Here is a 19,368-nt window from a genome sequence, read left to right as displayed (position 1 = left end):
CTCTCTCTTCTGAACTCTTCCACATAAAATGTAAACTCTTAATGTATATGTAGAAATTATTCCAGATCTTAGGAAAACCACACACCAACTCCTTCCTGAATGCTGAACTCCATTGAGTGTTAACCTGCAGTTACTACAGCTGATCAAATTTAACTCAGTGTGTTCCTACTGCCAGCGAAGACTAAATAATGCATTATATTCTTGAACCTTGAATTAAGAGAAGAAACTTATGAGCTCCCTCAGGAATTGCTGGAGTGTACAAAAATGTGTGATAAGCTTGGAAAATTGCTTACGGCTTTGTGCATGCCACTTTAACTTCCTGGTTTAGATTTTCTCATTTGTAAAATGAAAGAATGGATTAGATCATGTGTTATCAGTCTGGCTGAGAAAAAAACATGAAGAAAAAAAAAACCACTAGAATAAAGCTTCTTCAGGTTCAGAAAGGCCAGTGAAATTAGTTCTTCTGCTGGGGGCAAGGTGACAGGACCTGTTGTCTGTGTTTTGAAATGTGCCCAGGTGATTCTAATGTGTGTCTGGGCTTTTAAATCACTGGATTAAGTGATCTTGCAGATTCATTTTTGCTTTGATTTTCTGTGAGTTATGTCACAAGGACTAGCAAACTTTTTCTATTAAGGTTGAAATAGGGAATGGTTTCGGCTTTGTAAGCTTGTTGGCTTAACACACCAACTAACCGACTTTTGTAGGACAAAGTGATAGACGTGTGTGTGTGTGTGTGTGTGTGTGTGTGTGTGTGTGTGTGTTGTTTCATTATACTTTGGTAATTAATTATTATTATTTTCAGTTTTTATTTTCAAGGAGTTTTTGGTTTGAGAAAGAGGGAGGAAATAGGAAGTTGAGTTGGTAGAGAGGTAGGGAGGAACTGGGGAGAGTAAAGAATAAGTTCAAAATATATTGAATAAAAATATAAATATGTCATTTTAATAAAAACAAGTCTCAAACAACAAATTTTGTATCTTATCGATATTTCAATGTTTTTCTCTAAGCATCTAGATTTTGAAGTATTGTAACGTCTCCAAAGCATTCTTTCAGTTAGCATCATATTTTTTATGTAGTGTAGATACTTATGTAAACATCATTCATTGGGAAAACACAAAAAATGTTTGCTAGTGGTCCTTCCATATGCTACTAATCATAACCCTTAGACCAGGAATGAGCAGAAATATGGCCAATAGGCAATATTCCACTCCATATGCTTATATATTACCTTGACCAACTACTTCTGTGCATGAGGCCTGTTTGGGGGTGTGGCAGATATACCCAGTGACACTCCATTGAAGAAAACTGATTTTCCCTTTCCACACAAGTATCAAATAGTTTCTTGGTTAAGGGTGAGACATTCATGTCCATGCCCCCTTATTGGTGCTGTGATTTTTATCTGGTTTGAACATGTGCAGGTCTTATGCATACTATCACAGTCTCTGTGGGTTTCCACATGTATCAGTCCTGTCCTTTCTGGGAAATGATGTTTCCTTAGGATCATCTACCACCTCTGGCTCTTACATCTTGCTACCTCTCCTTCCTATAGATCACTCAGCCCTGAGAGGAGTGGCTCTCTCATTCTCTGCATATTGTTCAGTTATGGATCTTTTGTTAATTAGTATCAGCTGCAAGAAAAGGCTTCTCTGATGAGGCTGAGTGAGGCACTGATCTACAGGTTCAGCATTATGTCATTAAGCATTTTATTTTATATTCTTGTAGCTGAGTAATAGTAGTGGGAACTTCTCTACAGCCATGACCTATCTAGTTACATTATTGCCCACTTTAGCAATGTCATGTATTGCATTTCATAAACTAGGTCTTAAGTCCAATGGAATAATTGTTGGTTAGCCCATAACACCTGTGCCACTATTGCACCAGCGTATCTTGCCCTGTTACAGTTGCAGGATTTGCATATGGATGATATTGATTATTTTACTTATTTATTTTATGTGTATGGGTGTTTTGCCTGCATCTGTTCACCACATGTACACCTGCTGTCCATGGAGGCTATTAGAGGGCATTAAACTCCCCTCAAACTGGAGTTAAAGACAGTTGTTTGCTGCTATGTAGATGTTAAGAATCAAACTCACATCCTTCCGAGGAGCAGCCAGTGCTCTTTACAACTGAGCCATCTCTCCATCCTCCTCATAATCTTTCTAAAATTAAGAATGGCATTTTTGTCTAGTATTGATGAAATTTTAGGTATGGAAAGTAATGCCTCTGTTGTTATGACTTTGTAGTGTTTGGCCATTGAAGCATAACTTTCTTATCATGACTTCTAAACAACCAAGTAAATATAACAAATATTTCTGTGAGGCATTTCTGGATTCCTGAAGTGACTGTGGTGATGTGAATCACTAGCTCATAGATGAACACTAGAATCTCGAGTTATTTTCTTGTTGACAGAGTGGCATTGCTTGTAAAGTAACATCAAGAGGAAGCTGTTGAATGGCTTTTTGTTATTGCCATCATCTTACTGCCCTGATGCTGAGGTTAGTACCTTAGGCATCATTATAAAGATGGTGACATTCCATTTTAAGGATCAACTCTTCCTAAAGATGTTCAGGAGAAAGCTCTTAATGGCTCTTAATGAAATAATATACTAACAATTGAAGCAGACGAATCTCAAGCAAACATTTCAGTTTATTGGGTACATCTCAATTTCATAGAATTATGTAGAATTTGTGCTCTTAAATTTTCCCTCCATAATTAAAGAATAGATTCAGTGCTTTAGCACTTGGCTCTCATTTTGTGTTTTGCATTCAAAGTGTGAGAAAGGGTGCTAATCCCTTGCCTAACTTCATTGCAGTTTAACTGTAGCGACAGGGGACTTTTCCTTCCTGAGCAGGGTGCCCCACCCTCCTTTCCCCATATAGCTCCTATGCACAGGAACTTGATGAGTATTCTATTTCAGCCTTAATGATAAGTGCCAACTCTGTCCTACGTCCAGTACCATGACACCATGGTTCTTATATATCACATAGATATGTATAGTAGACATTCTTTCAGAAGGATTAATTGAAATGTACAAGTTACATGAAAGCAAATGGATGAGACCAAAATTAATCAGTGTGTTGTAACTTCTGTCCAACTGAGAAGATGAGATAAAAATTCCCAGTCCTGAAGACATACCTTAACAATCCTTTCAGCATTGCCAGTATTACTGCATAGGAGAGAAAATAGAGGCTTTATTAATTAGTAACAAAGGTTTACATGGCTTCATGGTGTTAAACACTGGGTGACCTGAATATTTCATGCTTTGAGTATAAGATATACTGTGAACAATTACTAAAACAATTAGAATAGGTTAATCACCAAGCCAGGAGACATAAGCTTTTGGTCTTCTCACTTGTATAAATCCTATCAGAGATCCTTAGGTGAGTCAGATTCCTATCACTGTGACAAAATACCTGATGCAAACAGCATGACAAGATGGAACATTTGTTTGTCTCATAGTCTCAGAGGTTTCGGTACATGGTTACCTGTCTCTATTTTAGACCTGTGGTGAGGCAGAACATCATGGCAACAGGGCTATGTGACAGAGGAGGCTTCTTACCTCATGTTAGCCAGGAAATAGAGTGAGGGCATTAGGATGGTGGATATCCATCAAGGACCAACCCTCAGGGACCTACTTCTCCTCATATTCTGTACCTCTCAGTGTTTCTATATGTCCCAAAAGCTCCATCCTCTTCAGTCCAAGCCTTTAGCATTGAGGGGCATTTATAACCCAATTTGTAGCAACTAGGTTTAGGGAAAAGGTAGGTCCAAGGGATATATAAGATTGATCATTGCCCAGATGGAGAGAGGGTCATTAGCATGCCAGGGGCTGCCTCTGGCATTCTCCATTTAGGACGTTGCTAGCTGGAAGTCCTGTTTCCAGGAAGGATGGGCCTTTTACTTTTTGGCTTGACAATAACAACTTTGTATTTACTTTGATGTGTATAATTGGAGTTTTTCTTTAAAAGGATCCACCAAATTGCTTGAGCTTTTCACAAACCTGAGATCCATTTTTATAGAGGATATGAGTCTTTGACAGTGAAATCAAGCATACAACGAATACTACTTGAAATTTTCTGTAGATAAAATTATTTACTATGTGAATCCTTTTGTTGAGTAGAGAGTAGAATTCTGGCTAATTTGAGATCCAAAAAGGTCCCAAGTCAAGTTGAGCTCTTACATGCACCTTTCTGTGCTCTCTGTCTCTCTGTCTCATTAATGTTCCTATCTTGTCTAGAAGAATTGTCTGGGAGACTTTGTCTATTTCTGTCTTCTCTGTTTTGTGGAACTTTTTCCTGGTATCTTCCATGTCACTTAGGACATCAAAGTTTAGTTATAAGTCAGGATACCATGTTATTTAAGGCTTCCAAGTTGCCCTTATTCATGGACAACCTCTTTTCATTCCCATATTGTGGACTGAAGAGGCTGACAGTTTCTCAGCCATCCTAAGACTATAACTGCAGATTTTTTTTTTTTGCAAAAAACATTAAGTCTTCTGTGTTTAGACTAGAGACTTTCATTTTTATAAGAGTTAAAGTCATGGTTTCTTGTCAAAGCTGACACCTGAGCCTGAGCTTAAATGATCAGTGTCTTGGCAGCCATGACTACCTACAGGTATATATATACCTTATGGGGGCCTTGGCCTTTGAAGTTTAAAAGCCAATGTTCATAGGAGTAAAAATGCCAAACTTTCATAATGTCTTGACTATGAAAAGCCATCTTTTGAAACTTAAAGACTAGTATTGACTTCTCTGCTCTGGTTCCTATGTGACTTCTCCAGTTAGAGGCAGTCACCATGCTGACAGCCCTCTGATTTAGAGGAATTGGTTAGTGAGTGGCCTATACCATAATGTCGTTTCAGTAGTTACAAAACTGACAGTGATGAAAGTGCCTGCACTTGCTACTTTATCTGACTGTCAGAAAATGTTCTAAGATATTAAACTGAGCCACACTTTGCTCTGATGTTATAGAGCATGTTCACTATTAACAAAGAGTGTCTTGGGCAGGGATATTTGACGATAGGAATAGTCAGACCTGGGGGGTCATTTTCAGCATTTATACTTTAAAGAACAAGTTACAAACTCTCAATTTTCATGCCCAGTAAGTATGCTTCATTTTGCACGTGTAATATTAGATGTTCTAGATTTGTTCTTAATGGTGACTGTCATTGATGGAGAGTTAAGTTATATTTCTTAGGCCAAAGAACTGTATATTACCTTTCAAAATGGCTAAAACCTAGGTGTTTATTGATTTGTATGTATTTACTCATTATATACTCATTCATGCCTTCATTTATTAACTGTTTGAATAGACAGTATCTACTGCATGTTAACATGTTTTAGAAGTGTCTTAAATAAAAGTTGTCATAGTTATTTAGAGCAGTATTTGTTTTTTTTGGGTTTTTTTGTTTGTTTGTTTTGGTTGAAAAGCTGGACTATCCTGAAAACTAGCCAAATTCCTTCATTTCTGTGTACATCAAAATACACTTTATTAAATATTGTTTTGAAAGATTTATAAATCAGATTGTTGCATTAACTTTTCCTGCAGAAATGTGAACAAACATTTTTGCCCCTAACAGACCCTGAAGACAGACCAAAGTAAGAGTTTCATCCGAGTCTGACTTGGTGATAATGAGTTTTCTGGGCTTACCATAATCATGGATGGCATGTTACTTACAGGCTGTGGAAACTGTGAAACTGTCTTACACACCATAAATTCAGCTCCATAATGGATGATGACCTCATTGAAGCTACCTCATGATTCCTACTCCTAGTTAACATCCCACTTCCTCTCGTCCCATATACTCTAGGGTCTCCCAAGATCACTTACAGCTGAAAGGGAGGGGAAGCAAGAGGGACTGGTGGTTCGAATTCCAGGTGAGGGTCTAGAACTCTACTCTCCTCCCTTTTACTAGGGAGTCTCAAAAGCTCACTATTACTGTAGACCTAGCTGTCAGTGTATTTTATCCTGCTTATTTTGCCACATGGCCACCAGGCCCAAGGACATCTCCACTCTAAGGTGATGGAATAGTCGTGTCATAACAGGAAGGAGAAGCTATTCTACAACCATAGGTCCATATTTAATTGAAAATATAACCTTTATATATGGCCACATTTTGCTAATGATGGAAATTGATTTTAAGTAACTTTTACTAAAAGTGTAAATTTTTAACTTCCTACCTGTGCAACAATGTGAATTTGAACATTGTAGACTCATTAAAAACTCACTAAGTGTGGGGCGCAGTGGTGCATGTCTGTAATTCCAGCATTCAGGGAGACAGAGGCAGACGGATCTCTGTGAGTTTGAGGGCGGCCTAGTCTATAAAGCAAGTCCAGGACAGCTAAGGGTACACAGAGAAATCCTGTCTGGAAAAACAAATCCAAAACAAACTAAATGGTCAGGTGTGGTTGCACATACCTTTACTCTGAGCACCCAGGATGCAGAAGCAAGCAAATTTCTATGAGTTCAAGGCCAGGATGGTCTACAGAGCAAGTTCCAGGATAGCCAGGGCTACAAAGAGAGGCCTGTTTTGAAAAAAATTGAGCTAAACATCAGGAGTCTATTCATAACTGAGTTGACACAGAGAATTGTAGAGAGTTGTTAGCAAAAATGGAGAGAAGCACACAAAACTCTGCAGCGGTTTAGAAGTGTGCTACATACTGACTGCACAGAATTGTGCAGTACTCTCAGAGTGGGGAAAATATTTCTCTTTGACATCACCCAGGCCCTTGAGAATATTGTGGTTGTTTGTGTGAACTATGTACCTGAGATTTAAGCAATCACAAAAATAAACACATCTCTATAGAACCCAATTATATAAGTCTTAGTCGATTCACTGCTTAAGCTTTTAATTATATCTAATTATTCCCTGTTACTTCACTGAAAACCCTGTCAAGTAACAAGTGACAGGGAGCTTCCATCATAATTTACAACTCATTTTTTTTTTAGGTGACATCAAGCTAATTACAGTACTGTCTACAGTTCTCAAGCAAACAAAAAACCTGTTGTTTTCATTTCAGATGCGGTCTGTGAGCAGAGTCTTTAAGTTTATTGATATTCCCAAAGAAGAAAGCGAGTGTGCCAAGACAATGGAAGGGCCACATGGGGAAGACTCGTCTCATGGTTTAGTTATTGAGAATGAGCATGTGAAGGAAAGTGATGCCTGGCCCTCCAGGGGTGAAATGGTCGTCAAAGACCTCACGGTGAAGTACAGAGATGATGGGAACGCCATATTAGAGAACATTTCTTTCGCAATAAGTCCTGGCCAGAGGGTGAGATTTCAACATTGTTTGTTAGTGAGTCCCAACAACCATAGCAATGTCTTAGTGAAAACCATTTGAATAATTATATAATCAATATTCTTTCTATATGGTTGATGGTATTACTGTGCAAAGTCATTATGTTTCATATGAGATTGAAATTACAGAGAATCTATACAATCAGATTATTGTCCATGTGACCATACTTGAAGGCGACTGTACTTGCAAAATATGTAATCAATTGCAGATTTTCCAGCTGAAGACGTCGTTAAACATATAACATGTGCCCAAAATACAACCAGCACTATGAACAGTAGCAACAAATTGGTTGATCATCACAGTGCAACTTTATCCAACCCTTAATTAATCTATATGAAACATTAAACTTCAGTGACTTTCTTGTGAGCAATGAGTACTTATGTCTTAGTTCCTTGGACTGCCCTGCCAGTCACTCACTGTAGGCCATGAGCATCGAGAGTGGTAGGCACAAGTGCAGTTGTACGTGCAGCCTGTTCCTGCCTTTGTTCCTTACTCTTCTCTTTATCCCTAATTTTATTTTCAATTCTTTTCTTTCTGTCACTGTTACTATTGTATGATTCAAGGTCTTTCTCTTCTCTTAGCATAGTAATTCTACTTTTGTGAATTTTTAAAGTTTTCTCTAGTGTTCACAATATATATTTGCAGTGAGTCCAGGTCCAGTTTTAAACAGTAATGTTACAACATAAATAGCATCAGTACATTATAGTCCCAATCTCTCCCTCCTGTGTTTTATATTCTTTCCATGGTTCTTTGTGTATATTCACAGGTCATATGTGAGCAAATGCATGTTTCCTGTTATAGCTACTGAGAGTAAGAACAGTGCGAGTTTTCGTTTTGCCGTTGCTTTATTTACTTCCCAAATGGTTCCTTTATTCATTAAGATGCAAGTTTGAAAATTCGTATAGGTCTAAGTTGCATCATTCCTTTTCTCTGAAGAACTTCTCTTAACCTATCTTTCAAGGTAAGCCTAATGGCTATACACCGCCTCTGTGTTTGTTTGGAGATTTCTTTCCTTCACTTTCGAGAGACAACTTCACAAGGTATACACTCCTAGTTTGAGGCGGTCTTACTTTTCCTCCTTTCCTCCACTTATTTCCTGATTTGGTGGTGTCCATAAGGATATAAGTAATTCTTATTTCAATTTTTAATAAGTAATGTCGTTTCTTCCTCTGGTGTTCTTCAAGAGGTTTTCTTTAATAATTTTTGAGGTTTTGAGATGATGCGCTGTAGTATGGTTGTTGGGGCTTTGAGCGATATTTTGCTTATTTTTCTTTGAACATGTACTTTGAGGGAAGCTTCTTAGTAACTATTGTTTGAAATATTCCCCTCTATCCTTCCCAGCCTCCTTTCCTCCTCCTTTCCTTCCTTCCTTCTTCTTTTATGTCTTCTTTTACTTTCTAACATTTACTTTGTATATAAGTTACACTTTTCCTAGTTGTACGATGATTCTTGGATCTTCTGGATTTTTTGCTGAGGCATTTTTGATGTTGGCTGCTTTTATTAACATATCCTCAAGCACAGTGGTTCTTTCCTCAAACATATGTAAACTGTTGATCGTTAGCTCATCAAGGTATTCTCCTTCTTTGTTGTACACTTTTTGCTATAGCTTTAGGATTGTCTTAGAATGACCTCACTCTGTTTGCTAACAAACCAGCTGTTACTATGTGCTAATTTTTCATTAATTTTAGTTATTTTATATTCCCAGTCTATAAATCACAGTGTCTTTTTCACACCCGGCTTTGTTCTATCCTAATATTGTTTGTTTATATACTTTTTTCTTTCAATATGTTTCATATCTTTTTCTTAAAAGGTAAACGTATATGATGTGCTTCAGAAAGGGACTGTGATAATAGGCTGTTAGTAATATCTTCAACTGTGGGTTTGTAAGTGCCACCAGATTATTCACCCCTTTAGGTAGTAAAGAATTGTTAGAGTTGCCTGGCACTAAATATTTCTATTTCCTAAAATCAGTTGGGATCTGGGAAAAAAATCTCTACTAAGTTAGACATGATAAAATAGTCTCACTCAAGAACAGGTTTTAAATGGAAGACAATATTCCGACCATTCTGAGATTGGTCACTCTCTTATGTGGGTGTGTAAAACCTAAAAGACAGTCCTCTGGTGGTCTTGTGAGGTCACTGGAGGGTTCCTGGCATTGCTTCCTTCTCCAAGTCCACAGTGAGCCTGGGATGTTTTTTCAGTAGAGTTCTGGTACTGGCTTGCTCAAGGTTTCTGCTTGCTGTTTTCAGGCTGGTAAATTGTGACTGTCTGAACCTGCTTGTTTTTTTCTCCAGTCATGGGGGAATAGTGGTTTGCACTGTGGCTTTACCTATCTGAAAGAAAATTTGTTGATCAGCTTCTTACTTTAAATGGAGGGACCTGCCAGTTAGTGGTGGCACACACCTTTTAATCCCGGCACTTGAGAGCAGAGGAAGATGAATCTCTGTGAGTTCAAGGCCAGCCTGATCTATAGATTGAGTTCCAGGACAGCCAGGGCTACACAAAGGAACCCTGTCTTTAAAAAGAAAAGAAAAAAGAATATTGATGTTCTCATCAAATCAACATGCCTGCATACATTGTTTGATTTCTTAAACATATACTACATTCTGCCTTTAGGAGATCTGGTATGAGCCTGCTGAATTGTTTAATAATTTGAGTAGTCCATCTTATCTTACTAATAATAAACAGGTGTATGAACATATTAAGAGTCTCAGTTATAATCACCCCATCAATCTAAGTTTCATTTTACTGGCTATCTTGGTTTCTGGAGACCACAAGGAAATGGGATAATTATAGTGCATTCCCCTCTGCCATTAAAGTGCAGGTAAGGTGCTTTAAAGAGACCACACCACCACTGCAGTACTCATGACACAAGGCAGTTCCTGCTTGGACCCATTCAGCGCTGACTAGCCTTCCAGACCATAGTTTGATTTCTCTTGATCCTAAATTTGTAGAGATGAGGTGTGTTAAAGCCACTTAAAAAAAAAAAAAAAAAAAAAGCAAAAGCAAAAACAAAAACAAAAACAAAAAAACATTGACTTGTACTTAGGATTTGTCTAAGGAATTTATTTGCAGGAAGTGTTCTTACAAATAAGAAGGTAATATGTGACAGTTATCACATTTATCACAATTATCACCAAGATGACTTTGTTAGGGTATAAACCAATTAGATTCCTTGCTGTTAAAAAACTTGTCAGACATAATTCATCCCGTACTTTGATGTGAGAAAAGTGGAGCAGTTGCCAAAGGGTTTAAAGTTAAAGAAAGTATTTATTATTTGCCTCTCAGCACAGTATTATGTCAATATAAGAAATGAGCTCGTTGAAAATTTCAATATTTCCTCCTGGAAGAAATACAGTGTGGTCTTTACCCTACTAGGGATTCATACACTAAGGTGCTTTCTACGAAATATCCTTTATATGCACTGCGGTATCACTTTCTTCTGTTGAGGTTCACTTTTTTTCATCCTATGCGTCACCTATACTGACATATTCTGATTTCGTATATAATGCTTTAATGCAGTGTTGGAAAAATCATGACAAATGGTGAATGTGTATGCGCACAACATGTGGTAGTGCAGAAATGGGAAAATGCAATGTGGAAGTCACTGAACAAAACTAAACAATTCTATCACTTATTTGTAAGGTGAAATCAATATATATGTTCATTTATTTGCTCGACTTTCTGACTATCTTTCAGTCAACCCCAGTAACTTTTCATTGAGAACCTTCTTTAAGCCAAGTGCACATTGGTCCATCCATCCATTCATTCTTCCATTCAGTCTTTTCCTCATATTTACATCCTCCAGTCTGTCAGCTAACACAAGTGTTCATTATCTAAGCTCACCATTATCCCAGATGGAGAAACTGGGAAAAAAATTGAGTAAACTATGCAGCCTTTGTTGAATTTATATTCTTTATATAAACCCAAGAAATAGAGAAATTATTACAAAATTCTTTTGTGTAACATCTGTTTGATCATATTTTCCCAAGAACAAAAATTTATGAAAATTACCCTGTAGAGCTCCTTTGATGGTTAGGAAGGAAATTATTCTTGCCATTATTCTTATATTTTTGGTTGCGAGCCTAGCCTTTAATGGCCGAGCCATGTCTCCAGCCCCTTGCCATTATTCTTTACTGGCTCATCACAAAGGCCCACGTTATTACCAAGTTACCTATAAATTCCCAGCAAGTTACTCTTAATATTTTCATTTATTGTGGCCTATGTCATAGTTTGATTTTGTAAGTTATTGCTAGCCTACAATGAAATAAATATATAACCTGCAATTTAGAAATTCATTTTTATAATATACTTAAAGTGCTAATTTGAAGTGTATTTTTTAAAAAGACAATTCTTTACTAACCAAATATATGTGAAGAGCACTTTTCAAAAAGACAGTTTTTCTCTCCAAAGCTGTCAGAAGTTAGGAAATAGAGGAGCACCGAGGACAGGATGAACCACATTTTAAGTGCTGCAGATATGCAGCCGTTCATTCTTGGCTAGTTAATGGTTTCAGCGAGCTAAGCTTATATTAGAACAAAGAGTGTGCACTTTAAGGGCTCCCTAGACTGCTGCACTCATGTAATAGGAGGCAACCTCAATCCTACGCTGTGCTCTTGCAGCTGTGATCCTTGGGTAGTGAGAAGAGTTTCTTTAATTTCCCTTTTTTCCTTCCTGAAGTTTCCTTCCTGCCAGAAAGATTATGTGTTAGCATTTGATTTGAATATTGCTGAGGAGCTGAGCGATATTGAAACTTCAGCTCAATATGCATTCTGTGGAAATATATATTTTTAATGAAAATATTCTTATATCATCAGGCCTTAACTTGACACTGCTTAATTTCTTAGGGGCAGAATCCCTACCCTATCCACCTTTAATGCTGGGGCCCAAACCCAGGACTTGTATATACTAGAAAAATGTGGCTGGCTCTACCAGTGAGGAAACAAATTAAGTCCAAGGACAATAACCTAATGTTAGACCTATTTTGGGCCAATTTTCACATTTGTATCCATGTTTAAAAAGTACCTCAGGCTGTGCATTCCTGCTTCCGGTTTGAGCCCATCCATAGAGCTGATTTGCATTAACTTAAGTGATTTTTATTTTTCCTTAACTCATAATTGACACTTCTAGCCCTTTTCTTATTAGTAAAAGTTAGTGGTTAATGAAGCCAGCAGCAGGAGTTCAACCTTGTAGGCCAGTTTCTGACTTCAGCTCCAGATTATTCTTCTGTGTACTGATGAGGAGACTGTGTGAGAAGGCTTAAATGAACATGCAAGAACAGAAATGATCCCACTGGTTGTAGGTAAAGAGATGTAGTGTGTTACCCTTGGCGCAAGAGTAACCCAACCTGTTTCATCCTAGGTTGGCCTCTTAGGAAGAACTGGCTCCGGCAAAAGTACCTTGCTGTCAGCATTTTTACAATTGTTGAACATTAAAGGTGATATACAGATTGATGGTGTCTCATGGAATTCAGTGACCTTACAAGAATGGAGGAAAGCTTTTGGAGTGATAACACAGGTGAGCACAAAGATGTAAAAAAAAAAAAAAATTTAAAGAAAAGCGTAAGAATTGACGTTTTTATCATTATTTATCATTATTAAGAAATCCTTATCACTCTGCAAAATATATTTGATGGGTCCTGCCATCTCTCTTACTATATGCAAGGAAAGTGTAGCATGCAGAGTGGACATCTGGAACTTGGTGTGGTGTGTATCTGTGAAATGTATTGGTGATGCGTCTATGCAGCACAATCTGTAGCAGGGGCCAGGGTCATTCATGGTCAGCGGCTTCAGAGCCCTGCTTCAATACTCAGAGCTCCAAGTGTGCCATGGCAGACCATGGCTAAACACTATGCCGGATGTGAAAGACGCAGCTGCTATCATGAGCCCTGGGAAGCATGACACAGTGCAAGTGGAAATGGAGAGCGCGCTGACTGTCCTCTGGAAAAAGCTATGTCAGATTAATTTAGAGATTCTTGTATATCAGTCCTTGATCTGGGTCATACAGGATTTCTAACCTCCCCACTTAGTGCCATACTGTGTGAGTTACTGCACACACTGACTTCCTGTGTAGAGGAGAAACAGCAACAGGTGTAGTCAAAATGACCTAAATGTAAACCAAGAGACGGCTTGCTGAGACGGAAGCCAAAGACAGTGCAGTGTTTCTGTTGGTCTTTGCCCTTTTCTCTGAGACTTTTCCTCCTTTTGTTCTGTAAGCACAGAAGCCAATACACTAAGATGGTTCTCTTAAGTGCTTCTCTACTTTCAGCACAAAATTAGCATGCTGGGAACATTGCCAGGTAGACTGACTACAAATCTAAACAAGAAAATGCTTGTAATTCTTAGTAATGATCTTCACAGAACATTTGCACCTTTCAAGTGGTAGGACCCTAAATATTGTAACCGCCAAACTGGTGCTTTCAGTTTGTTTCTATAGCATGCCATTTCCCCAGAATCTTCCTCCTTGCTGAAGTTATGGAAACACTTTTCTTCAAAAAGAGAAGAGGGACTGTCAGAGGGTCTAAAGATAAACACTAGAAATACAGGTTTCTGAGGTGATGGCATTAGGCGAGTAAGAATGCTGAAGACGGTGGAAGGGAATGTGGCTGTCAGAGAGGCACTGGAAGGGAACGTGGCTGTCAGAGAGGCAGTGGAAGGGAACGTGGCTGTCAGAGAGACAGTGGAAGGGAACGTGGCTGTCAGAGAGGCAGTGGAAGGGAACGTGGCTGTCAGAGAGGCAGTGGAAGGGAACGTGGCTGTCAGAGAGGCAGTGGAAGGGAACGTGGCTGTCAGAGAGGCAGTGGAAGGGAACGTGGCTGTCAGAGAGGCAGTGGAAGGGAACGTGGCTGTCAGAGAGGCAGTGGAAGGGAACGTGGCTGTCAGAGAGGCAGTGGAAGGGAACGTGGCTGTCAGAGAGGCAGTGGAAGGGAACGTGGCTGTCAGAGAGGCAGTGGAAGGGAATGTGGCTGTCAGAGAGGCAGTGGAAGGGAACGTGGCTGTCAGAGAGGCAGTGGAAGGTAATGTGGCTGTCAGAGAGGCAGTGGAAGGGAACGTGGCTGTCAGAGAGGCAGTGGAAGGGAACGTGGCTGTCAGAGACGCCGTTAAGCGTCTTTAACCAAGGCAGTGAACACTTCGCCTTTGTTGTTCTTGTTCACACAGTAGGGCAACTAGAAAGGCCAAGCTCTAAAAGTTCACTGCTTTTGCCCTTCGTTGTGCCTTCTACACAATAGAAAGGCTCCATCCTCCTTGCTAGTTCTGCTTACAGACCCAGAGGACAATGGAGTGGGCCAGAGTTAGGAAAATCTGTCCTGCTTTTCTGCTTAAGTGAATCTTTAGATTTGCCTCTGTTCATCTCTGCTCTTTTATAGCTTCGAGGTTTACTTAAAAAAATTGAAAAAGAAATGTGTTTAAAGGGTCCTTCAGAAATGCTGATGGAGGGTGTATAGCTCCCTTTCTCGGCATCCTAAGAACATCTGCTAGCGTGGTTAACATTGTCTTGGTGACAATTATTGAAGGTCCTGCAAATACCTAGGAAAGAGAAAGAGGACCAAGTCCTTATATGTTTGATATCTAACCTCAGGGCTACTTTTCCTTTTCTACCTTTTCTTGGAAAGTAGGAAAGTAAGAATTACAGCATGCTTTTTCTTTTCTGGAGTTTGATCTCTAGAACGATAAAAAGGAGAGGACCAAGTATTCAAGGAAAACTAGTTTGGTTTGCTTTTCCATCCTTTCCTCTCTCCTATGTCTCTCATAACAAGGGCATACTTCACAAGGTCTCTCTCACTTTGAGCTAGGGTACTGTTGAAGATTCATCAGCTACTGCTTTTCAGACACTTGAAACAGGTTCTTTGAAAAGAATACCTTCTCTCATACAGGGACCCTGAAACATTAGCTAGGAGTCACAAGATGTCATTGGTTTGAGCAGTCCTAGCAGGTTTTTCCCTGTTCTAGTTTAGTGCCTAGGCAGCAATCTCAGGATACATACAGCCCAGAAGACTGCATGAGCCTCTTTCATTTGTTCTGCTTTGGCTGCAAGTCCTGTGCCAAGAAGAGGAGGCAGTGAAGCTAAGACATGGCATCTCACTGGCTTAGACAGAGCACCAAGATGAAAACATTTACTAACTGGACCTTCTTAGGCAGATAATTAATGAAAAGCAGTTGTTTTACAGCTTCAGTTACAAATTGGGATGCTGTAAATTCCTCTGAGTAAATGAGTAGAACTTTTCTATTGTTGTAGTGTGTATGAGACGGGGAGAATGTGTGGGTGTATGCATCATGGCCCCCTTGTAGAGGTCAGAGGACAACTTTCAGGAACCAGGACTCTCCTGCCACCATGGAATTTGGACACTGGATTCAGGTCATCAGGATTGTGTGGCAGGTGTTCTTATCCACTGAGTCATCTCCTTGGCTCCTTTTCTTAATGGTTTGAAAATACTCAATATCCACTCATCATTCTCACCATAGACAGAGTTGGGACATCTTTTGCTTTGAAAGATCACAGATAGCAGCATGTGTAGAGAGAAATTACGAAGTTGGTGGTGCCACCTTAAAATTCACCACATAAAATTATTGTTCTTTGTGCTCTTTTTAGTTATATCAAATGTAGAGATATTGCTTGTCCTTGATATGCCAGAGAGGTTCTCGTCCACCAGTGAACTTCTAGTGAAAGACTTAAAACGACACTCTCTGTCATATGACAGAAATCAGAAACAGAAAAAGTAAAAAGAGAGAAACTGAAAATTAGCAACTAAACATAGGTGTCTGTCAAGATTTGGCCTAGTGAGGGAGTGTGTAAGCAGTGGCAAATGCCCAGACCCCAGGCCTGCTGTCACTGCTTCCAGGACATCGGTGTCCCTCCTTTCCTGCTGCGTGGCCCCTCCTTTCGCTTCTTGCTTTTTCTATTTCCAGCAAACATGTGAGTGTTTACGTATCATACTTTATGAATTGAGGAAGTTTTTTTCTTCCAACAAAAATGCTCTGCTTTTACTGACCACACCCAGATGAGATCTCAAACCTTGTTTATGCAGTTCTGCTTGCACTTCTACTCTGTCTTATTTTCAGATTAACTGCACATTCCTTTTATTTACACGATTTAAATGTGGTGGTCACAAATTGGAAAGAGTTGTAAAAAGAATGATAGAAATACTAAGTAAAATCCTTTTCTTCTGAAATGACTCCTCTGCTGTAAGACATGGAACGTGACACCTTGCATGAGAGGAACTCAGAATACATTGCTCTGTGCTGAATCACTAGCCGCTGCTGTCTCGCACATTTGTGGTTCTTTCAGCACTTGGGTTCTAATCTATAATCTTAGGTCATTGGTATAATTTTGCTGTCTTAGTTTCCTTATTTGCAAAATGGGTATAATTAATAACAATTCCTTGTGCTTTGTAGGAATTAAATGAAAAATATTTAGACTCTTTCCACATTGCTTAAGCATTATTCAGTATTGTCATAGTTATTGTCTTTAATTCTATGAGGTAAAAAAATATGTATCCCTTTTCTTTGTATAAGTATGAATAAATGAATGTGGGCAGTTTCACAAAGAAAATTTTAATGAACACATGCCATAAAATGTCATAAAGTTTATAGGTTCAGAAGGATTGGGTACATGAGGTTCCAGGTGGGAGACTATGAGCAAGCTAAAAGATAGGTCAGATTGAAGGGAGAGGGAGAAATGTCAAAGGGAATCACAGGTTAGGGCATATTGGAAGTCATGGCATGGTCCAGTAGGAAGAAGCTGCATCTCCTGGGGTAAGGGAGGGCCTGGAGAAGATTGGATTAAGCACTGGCATATACACGATGGACTCTCAGATGATCATACTGTGACGTGATTACCTAGAACGTACTGAGTAGACAGTTGGCCAGAGTGCAGAAATCAAGGGCAGGCAGAAAACTAACTCATGATATGCTTTGATTAGAAAAACATTTTTATGTATTTTTAACATTTTAATATTATAAGTGGACTTCTAGGAAATTGTAGTTTTACTGTTGTACATGCAGTTTTTTATATTTAAATGCCATATGCATAACATCTATATAGTTATAACCTGTTAATAGTTCTGAATAGAAATATTTTGTTCATAGTTTTCTACCTGATAGATGTTTAAAGCAAACCAATGATTCATTCTAATGCAACTAAGAGTCCTAGTGTTTCATACTGGAATGGATTTCAATTGTACAGATGCAGTTTGTACGAAACTGCTGCAGAATTCGTCAGAGGGATTGTAACCACCGTTATATTTACAAGCATTGGGCCGCATTTCAAGGGCTATTTACGTATGCAGAGGCAGTCACCTCTCCCATTTATCTACTTTATAGTAAGTGAAATCACCACATAAACTGAATTGCTTTTTTGTTTTCATTTGACATCTAGTACTAAAGCCTGTTGCAATGATATGTAATCAGCCATGGGAAGTCCATGTAGGCCCAGCTGCTTCCACAGTGTTTAGGAGTGGAGGAGGCAGCTTCGGGGAAGAGATTAGTCATGTGGTGAACAAAGGAGATCTCTTTATTCTGCCCTGAGTCTTAAGAATTGCACTTTATAAAAAAATAAATAAATAAATTTTAAAAAAAAAGAATTGCACTTTATACCATACATGGCATTAAATAAATATCAAATATTTGCTTGCCCTAACATTCTTGTTAGTGAGTGGTTTATTACAATGCCAGTATGGGATCCCTGTGATTGAGAGCTTCAGGTGCTTTTTTTTTTTTTTTTTTTTTTTTTTTTGTGCACAGAATCTGCGTGTGCCAGTTGGCCAAACCGTTCCACTTGCCATGGCCTTCACTGTTGAATTTATAAACCAGAGAGAGTTTAGCTTGACCTCCAGAGACCTTTCCGTTGTCCAGAGGGTTTTGTGGGTATTCAAACAGTTTAGGGAGCAGAAGTAAGACACCTGCTGGCACCGGGAAAGCAAGCGACTGCCAGATTCTCTTTGAATTACAGGAATGGAATGTCTGATTGATTGCATACAATTGAATTCTAACAGAACCAGTTTTTTCAGTCAATTTTTCTTTAAAATTGGATATGTAGTCATTACCTTTTACTAGACATGAAATTATGAACAAAAGACCTGCAGTATAAAAAGTCCACCATACCTAAATCTTTTAGATGCCTAACAATTTTGTTTCTGGTTAAAATAAGCAGATTATTTAAAATGGCATAAATTTAATAAACTAATATAGACTATTATGAATAAAAGTTAGTTATGCTATTTCTGAAGCAGCCATGAGAAATCGTCATATATTAAATGGTTGTTAATATTATGCTTTAAAGAACTGTGATTCTTGTAAAGCATTTGGGTCACGTTTAGTAATGGGGGTTTTCTTAGCACACACACAGACACAACACACCAGACACACACGCAACATGCACACAAACTCACACACATCCCTGTCTCGGTCTCGGTCGCGTCTCTTATCTCTGTGTCGCTTGTCTCTCTCTTCCTCTCTCTCCTCTCTCTCCAGCTCCCTCTCTGCTCCTCTCTCGTCTCTCATCTCCTCTCTCATCTCTCTCACACACACACACACACACACACACACACACACACACACACACACACACCTTTATTAGCCAAAACAATTGCTTATTGAAGTAACTCTTCAAAACAGAGGAAAAATAATACTTACTCCGATTGTGATTGTTTTGTAATTTACTTCCCCACATCAGCTCATCAAACAGCTCATCAACTTTTGCTGAGCCAATTCAAAGCTTATGCCTAAAAAAAATGAAAGTAAAGACATGGTCTTCAAAGAGCTACAAGCATTAAAAACAGAGAGGTGTGCATAACCTCGGTAGCTTTCTTTGAGACATACAACCTGGATTGGTCTCCAGCTTCCTATGTCACAAAGGGTAACCCTGAAATCATCTTCTTTTTTTCTACCTCCTGTGTGTTGGAATTATGGGCATATGCTACCATGCTCAGTTACTAACTTCTGCGATGAGACCCAAGGCCCCTTGTAAATTCAGTAAGCAGTTTTTCCAACTGAGCAACATCCCCAGCACCTAAGCCTAATGTTCTCTGAGAAATAAAAGTATAAGAAATAATTAGAAGAACTGCTTTGGTTTGAGG

General features: G+C 38.8%; 1 protein-coding gene across 1 annotated transcript in view; it reads left to right on the top strand.

The window, feature by feature from the left end:
• The window catches only part of Cftr (CF transmembrane conductance regulator), a 145,743-nt gene that overhangs the window by 117,045 nt on the left and 9,330 nt on the right, over positions 1 to 19,368 (top strand). The window contains exons 22-23 of the mRNA XM_051151883.1: positions 7,017 to 7,268; positions 12,657 to 12,812. Of these exons, the coding sequence (XP_051007840.1) occupies positions 7,017 to 7,268; positions 12,657 to 12,812 (408 nt within the window). The remainder of the gene's footprint in view (positions 1 to 7,016; positions 7,269 to 12,656; positions 12,813 to 19,368) is intronic.

This window comes from Acomys russatus, chromosome 10, assembly GCF_903995435.1.
Source record: "Acomys russatus chromosome 10, mAcoRus1.1, whole genome shotgun sequence".
Lineage (NCBI taxonomy): Eukaryota > Metazoa > Chordata > Mammalia > Rodentia > Muridae > Acomys > Acomys russatus.
The sequence above is the reverse complement of the archived record's forward strand: the minus strand, read 5'-3'. Positions and strand labels throughout refer to the sequence as shown.